Source organism: Pelobates fuscus, chromosome 13 (assembly GCF_036172605.1).
Source record: "Pelobates fuscus isolate aPelFus1 chromosome 13, aPelFus1.pri, whole genome shotgun sequence".
NCBI classification, from domain to species: domain Eukaryota; kingdom Metazoa; phylum Chordata; class Amphibia; order Anura; family Pelobatidae; genus Pelobates; species Pelobates fuscus.
The window spans coordinates 109,469,038-109,476,158 of record NC_086329.1 but is presented as its reverse complement, the minus strand read 5'-3'; the positions used below and the strand labels follow the sequence as shown (position 1 = coordinate 109,476,158).

Genomic DNA, 7,121 nt, shown 5'->3' with positions numbered 1-7,121 from the left:
CACGTAGAGGCTTCACTGCGGCCGCCTCCGCCCGCGGACCGCGTGTGTGCGGGGGGGCGGGGGGTGTGCCCACGCGCAGCTCCTTCCCTGCCAGTACCGTTCTTGGCGGAGGTCTGTGGAGGGGCTTTCTCCTCCCCCATCTATAGGGTATTCAGACCCCAACCTAATTCGCTGGCAGTCTGGGAGGACCACCTCCCACCCTGCTCAGGGTGCATATCCATATAGAGACATATAGCAATTATGTGATCAAACATATATATTATATATTTTTACTTCTATATTTCTTCAAGGGCTGGAGATCAGCCTGTAGGCAATACACCCTGTACTTCTGAGTTTTCCTGCAACAGGATATCCTTATTTTTGGCCACAAGCATTAAGGTCTAACAGTTTCCTGTATATCTGTAGACACATTACCTCTGCCTAGGGGGTTTGCATATTGGAGTTATTTCACCCTAGGTTCCCTGGTTTTCATTACACATATAGGGGGCTCTACACAGATTGACCCCCTGCTATTGTCGGAATACAACACCGGGGTATGCCCTGCTATGTCTGTGCCCCATTGATTGGCCTGCTATGTCTGTGCCCATAAGAACGGCCTGCTATGTCTGTGCCCATAAGATTGGCCTGCTGTGTCTGTGCCCATAAGATTGGCCTGCTGTGTCTGTGCCCATAAGATTGGCCTGCTATGTCTGTGCCCATAAGATTGGCTTGCTGTGTCTGTGCCCATAAGATTGGCCTGCTGTGTCTGTGCCCATAAGATTGGCCTGCTATGTCTGTGCCCATAAGATTGGCCTGCTATGTCTGTGCCCATAAGATTGGCCTGCTATGTCTGTGCCCATAAGATTGGCCTGCTATGTCTGTGCCCATAAGATTGGCCTGCTATGTCTGTGCCCATAAGATTGGCCTGCTAGGTCTGGCCCATAAGATTGGCCTGCAATACCTGTGCCCAATAAAATGGCCTGCTATGTCTGTGCCCCATTGGATAGCCTGCTATGTCGGTGCCTACTTGGATGGCCAGCTATGCCTGTGACTATTTGCTTGGCTAACCTTTCTGTGTCCATTCGTTTGACCTGCTGAGACTATGCCCTAAGGACGGGCCTACGCTATTGGTACCGAACCCCTTTTGGCCGCAGGCCTGGGGTAATATCACTGAGGAAAACCCAGTGCACACCAGTGACATGGAGATAGGCAGGTGTCCGGGCAAACACCATTGCCATAGTGTTCGAGAGGACACCAGTATACGGCCATCTGAATATGGCGGGAAGGGTGAAGGCCCTAAACCTCATGCCTGAAGGGCAAAGTTTCTTATGAAGACCCCGGACACATCCACGGTTTACTCCAAACCGGCGACTGCACGTCTCCAAGGAGAACTTCGCACCGGCAGGGACCGGTATTCAGACTCCTTCAGGAGAAAGCTGTGTTTTTCCCTTGTCTTTACCATCTACTCTGTATATGCCTCCCGGAGTCCCTATAGGTTCGGTAGTTTTTTCCTGCGTTAGGTTAGCTCCTGGCCCTGTCCAGTGGGATTTACTTTTCTTACCTTCCGGCCTGCTGTTTACATTCTATCCGAGATAGAATGGGTGTATTTTCTCTTATCTTCGTTTATTGTTGCTTTTTTGTTTTGTTTCGTTTTTTTTTCATGACTTCCTTTTCCTATTCGCTCGGGTCGTCGTGAGGCCTGACTTGGTCTCCTCCGACCTCCCGGGCACTCGTGGATTGCGGAGAACGTCTCCAGCTTTCCTCGGACTACCAACAGCCTACCAGGACCCCGCGCGCGCGCGCACGGGATCCGGATAGTCGGTTGATAGTTTTCCATTCCTTGTTTCCCAGATTGCCCTCAGCCTTATGCTGACATTTGTGATTGGTGCGCCCTACGGTTTTGGTCACCCTGATCTCTAGGGACTCTAGTTTGCACCACAGGAGGGTGCGGCCCTCCATCACCTCGATCCGAGTATATTTATTTTCAGGAGCAGTGGGCGAATCCTCTCATACGGAACCGGATACTGATTTGTTATTAGAGGGCGCAGTCCCTCACTCGTCATCAACCAGATACTGGGCTGGATACAAAGTACAAGTTGGTGGACCCATTCTCATAGAGAGAACCGGTCTCGGATGTAGACTCTGCTGTTGGTTACTAATGGGTGCGGCCCGCTCAGGCTAGCACCCGGACGCTCTCACGGTATGCGATCACAGTAGTAGAGAGCGCGGCTCTTTCATGCACTCGACGCTCTACAGTACCGGCCATTTGTTCATCACACAGGCTTGTGCCTGTGCAAGACATTGATGACTACATAGAGGGGCGTCCCTCCGGAATTCAATTAGAGCTGCCATCCACGCTACTGGCTTCGTCCTAGAGGACTGCCTGGTCATGCAAGTATTACATGTTTGGACTAGATCCCTCTATTCTATCTCCCGTGATGGATCTACTGGATCCGGGCTGCTGTAAAACACGCGAGAAATACTCAGAGGTATAACGGGGGGAGTCTCCCATTTATTTACACACACTCCTGGAGATGGTACACTAACGGATGGTCCTCCGGTATTTTGAGAGTGCAGGTTTTTGGCATATTCGGCACCATATAATACAGAGTTTGCTTTCTGTTTTAGATATCCAGACCATTACTAGCAAACTGAGCAGAAAGTTTCCCCATGTCAAGATGTCGGGAGATACGGAGACCTTCATGGAGCAAACAGGCACCGCCTTGCTCGGGTAACAACATTAAGGAAGGACTATTGCCCGGTCTGAAGGTAAAACCGTACGTATGGGTCATATGGTAAATCAGGAATCCTCGTTTGTCTTGACTTCTCCGGTCTTTACGATCTTGGGATAAAATCGGAGCGCATACCTGGTGAACATGGTTCGGAGATGGAGGACCCTTCGTCTATACTCTATTCATCCCTCACGGGAGCCGTCTGTTTTTGGATTTGCGCTACCCCCTTTTTTTCAACTACCGTCGAGGGGATCTATGAGACTTTACGGAGGTACCTGGTGTACCCCGACTCCTACAGACATCTTTCACTCTTTGACGAGGGCATTGCTGGATGGAAATCTGCGTTCCGGTTGGTTTTTCCCTTCCTTTGCAGGTTTCCAGGATTCGCTATTCCCAGTATAGTCGACCACCGTCCTTCCACACAAGTTCAGTTCGGAACCCTGAATGGACGTCCTTTGGAGTCTTTCTCTACTGCGTCCAAGGTTTACTCAGTCCATTTGGAATCTTAGAATCACTTAGAATACGGCTAGTTTGGCCACGCTCTTGCCTGCATTATGAAATTATTCTCGGATGAGACATATCACCGGGTAGGATTGGAAGGAACGAAAGTTCCTCCTCGGTTTCTAATACGATTTTGGTAGTGGACTTGGGCGCATTCCTTGAAATTGGAGATCTACCTGCAAGACCGCATCGCCGAATATCCCTGGCACGATCGGAGGAACCGCCTTACGGATCATGAGTTGAGACGGTGACAGTTTCTTCTCGCGTCCCCAAGTCCGAACTTGACCTTTGATATTAAAACTACAGGAAGATGACTGATAGGTCAGCTTGCCAGCTCATGGACCGGCTGCTAGGAAACAAGTTGCAACCACATACAATGGATTTACCAGCGGATGGTACTTTTTTCCGTAATTGAGATGCTTCGTCGGCTGGCATTTTCTTTTATCCGTCTACTGTCAATTATCGAACTTGGAATGTCCAATTAGGATTACTCTGATATTTCCTGCAATAGATACCAGCGACACAAACAGCGTTGGATTGGTGAATTGAGCGTTGAAACAGCAAATACGAAGCCTCCTGTCATGTTATAAAATTGTAGATTATGCTAGCTTTAGTGTACCTATAATCTTAATTTTATTAATGACAGGAGGAGAGTATTTCCCACCCATTCTTGTCCCTCCCTTGTTTAATGTTATAGTTTAGATTATCAGGTACGTATGCAACTCTGTTTGTTGTCTCTGATACCTGTCGCTTGTTCATTATGTCTGTATTTCTTTCATAAGTAGGGTTGGGATATCTTCATATTAAGGTTAATTTTGGTTGCTACATTGGGTACCTACATGTTTATTCTGAGTACATTTCATTGGATAATCAACCTGTTCGATTCTGTTTTTCTCTCGTTTCAGTTTACAGTCCATCAACACTATCTAGTTTGACGGTTACTCTCGGATGGTGGACATCGTTATATTCATCGTATCTAGGACTTCGTTTCTTCCCCATGATGTTCTCTGCCTTTTATTCTGTTTTGTCGCAGCTTGAAAGAGGAAATGATGCATGGGGAGGGGAGTTTTATAGTACCTAACTTTTTTCTGATTGGTTGTTTTTTCTGTGCTGCTGTGGAGTTCTAGTAAAGAGAGACTTAAGCAAATACTCGCCTCCTGTCATTAATAAAATTAAGATTATAGGTACACTAAAGCTAGCATAATCTACAATTCACTTGGTAGAATAAGAAGATTTGTCATCTTGTATAACTTACAACAGACACATGTATTTAAAAGAGATGAATGGAAATAATTTGAAATGCTGGATCCGTGGATTTAACACTTGTCTCTAAGTCATTGACAATGATTTTATTAACAACGCCAAGAGCAGAGTTTGGAAATGTTTTAAAATTGCTCGAATTAAGGTCAAGTCTTCATTTGTGTTTATTTTGTGTCTATATGTGTATTTCTATGTTATTATTTTCTGCTGTTTAATTATATTGTAGAATCTTAGGATCACATTGTATGTATTTAAGCATTTATAAAATTACCCCACACAATATTTTCTATTATATGTGTTATATATCAACAAGACATTAGAGGAATCCATTTAGCTATTTATCATCCTGTCAGTGTTCACATTATAGTACATCATCAGCCTTTTTTTTACCAACATTTCAATTCAATTGCATTGCCAATCTGAAAATCATTCTTATGACCTGAATTTGTCCTAATTCAGGCATCTTTTGATGATTATAATGGAGGATACCAACCAGACGGCTGAGAATGGATTCATCCTCCTTGGTCTGTCGACCATCCCGTACCTTCAAGCTATTTTCTTCTCCCTGTTTCTGGCTGTGTATGTAGTCACTCTAGTTGGAAACACTTTACTTATTGTAGCTGTGAGACTAAATACTCAGCTCCAGACCCCAATGTATTTCTTCCTCTGTAATCTCGCCTTCATTGACATTTGTTTCTCCACCACCGTAGTGCCCCAACTTTTGGCAAACACTTTATTTGAGGATGGAAGAATTTCACTGTTAGGATGTGCAGCTCAGATGTTCATATCTTTAGTTCTTGGTGTAACAGAATGTTTACTGCTGGCAGTCATGTCCTTCGACCGGTACGCAGCTATCTGTAAACCATTACACTACAATGTTATCATGAGCAAGAGATTGTGCATCGCTCTAATAACTGGATGCTGGACATTCTGTGTGATAAACTCTTTCATCCATGTTGTTCTAACGTTTAAACTGCCATTTTGTAGGTGCAACCACATTAACCACTTCTTTTGTGAGATGCCTCCATTCTTTCGAATATCTTGTACTGAAATCTGGTTTAACGAGATCGCAATGTATGTATCTACTGTGATTATTGTGATATGTTCCTTCGTAACGACTCTCACATCATACATTCACATTATTTCCACAATATTAAAGATCCGTTCTTCTGAGGGACGTCATAAAGTTTTCTCAACCTGTGCGTCTCACCTCACCGTGGTCAGTCTCTATTACACCAGCATCATGTCCATGTATCTACGCCCACATTCCGCACACTCTCCTGAGACGAGCAAAGACATTTCTCTTCTCTATACCACGGTTACACCAATGCTGAATCCCATTGTCTACAGCATCAGAAATAAACCTGTTAAAGGCACCATAGAGAGAATGTTTACCAGGCAAAGGTGCGGCTGTACTAATAGCAGAGTATTCGTCAGTTAGGTCATGGAGATTTCTAACAAATAGTAATCATGCACCAATACTACGAATACTTTGAACAGCCTTGCTCTGACCAGAGATAATGGAGTCCATTACATCGTTTGCAGCTACGACAGTTTATTATTTAGAGATGATAACTACTCCAAAGTTGTGCCATTTTAATTTTTTGTTGCTATAACAGTATTAGCATCCAGCACACAAAATATCAAATATTACGCTACAAGAACTATCTAAATCGACTAATTACTAGAAGCCTGGAGGGTCCGTAGCACACTCACCAGGAATTAATTTTTACTTGGCAGGGTTGAATTTTCACTCGTCATTAGCTAATGGGCAAGTGAAGATTTTAAGTCTTCTTGCACGGATTCTAACATCATAAAGTTTGGCTTCAATAATTAATTTTTAATAAATTGTCTGGTTCATTGACCCAAATTGGCTCTGTATTGTAGTTTAGTTGGATTCTGAAGTCATGTCCAGTTATACCAGTATAGAGTCACTGGCTTGCAGCTCTTGCACTCCAACTCGGGTTTTGTAGCTGATAATCTGCTTTGTTTTGCAGTATAACGAGCTGGATTAAATGCACTGATTGCATGCATATTAACTTGAAGGGGAAATGTCACTTCTCTAAAATTTACATAACTTAATAAACCATTGAAAATCACCTATTATTGAATCATAATCCAGTTTAGATAAGCCAAGATTGCTTAATTTATCATATTTTGTGTATATTTCCTCTATGCTGATTAGACTTGTACATTTAATTTCAAATGAATTGCAATTTGGCCAAATTTTGGCTGATGGGCGGGTTGCTGAATTCCATATCTATGAAACACCATATGGAAGTATATATGGAAACAAAATCAATTAACAATTTTGTTTTTTTAATTTTAAGCTTTCAGCTGTTTCATAGATAACTCCCTAACTTGCTATTCTTAGGAGCGATTGACATGTTTAACCCCTTAAGGACACATGACATGTGTGACATGGCATGATTCCCTTTTATTCCAGAAGTTTGGTCCTTAAGGGGTTAAGGATACCAAAAAAAGGGAGTTATTTGCTAAACAGCACTGTAATTTGATACCCTTACAAATGATAATTCCATATAAAGGTAAAAACAGCTCCCTATTTTTATATCCTTAAATATGGCAATGACACATAATGAATCAGAATTATGGAGCTGTAGTGTTTAATAGAGAGCTACCTAAATTGGT

General features: G+C 43.4%; 1 protein-coding gene across 1 annotated transcript; it reads left to right on the top strand.

Moving 5' to 3' along the window:
• Positions 1-4,950: 4,950 nt before the first annotated feature.
• Positions 4,951-5,913, top strand: LOC134582700 (olfactory receptor 2G6-like). Its single transcript, XM_063439345.1, has one exon. It carries the CDS (start codon positions 4,951-4,953, stop codon positions 5,911-5,913), a length of 963 nt encoding a protein of 320 aa, XP_063295415.1.
• Positions 5,914-7,121: the final 1,208 nt, after the last annotated feature.

What these genes read in the sequence shown, in the direction of transcription:
- LOC134582700 (XM_063439345.1), top strand. Translation starts at nt 4,951, where the DNA reads ATGGAGGATACCAACCAGACGGCTGAGAATGGATTCATCCTCCTTGGT.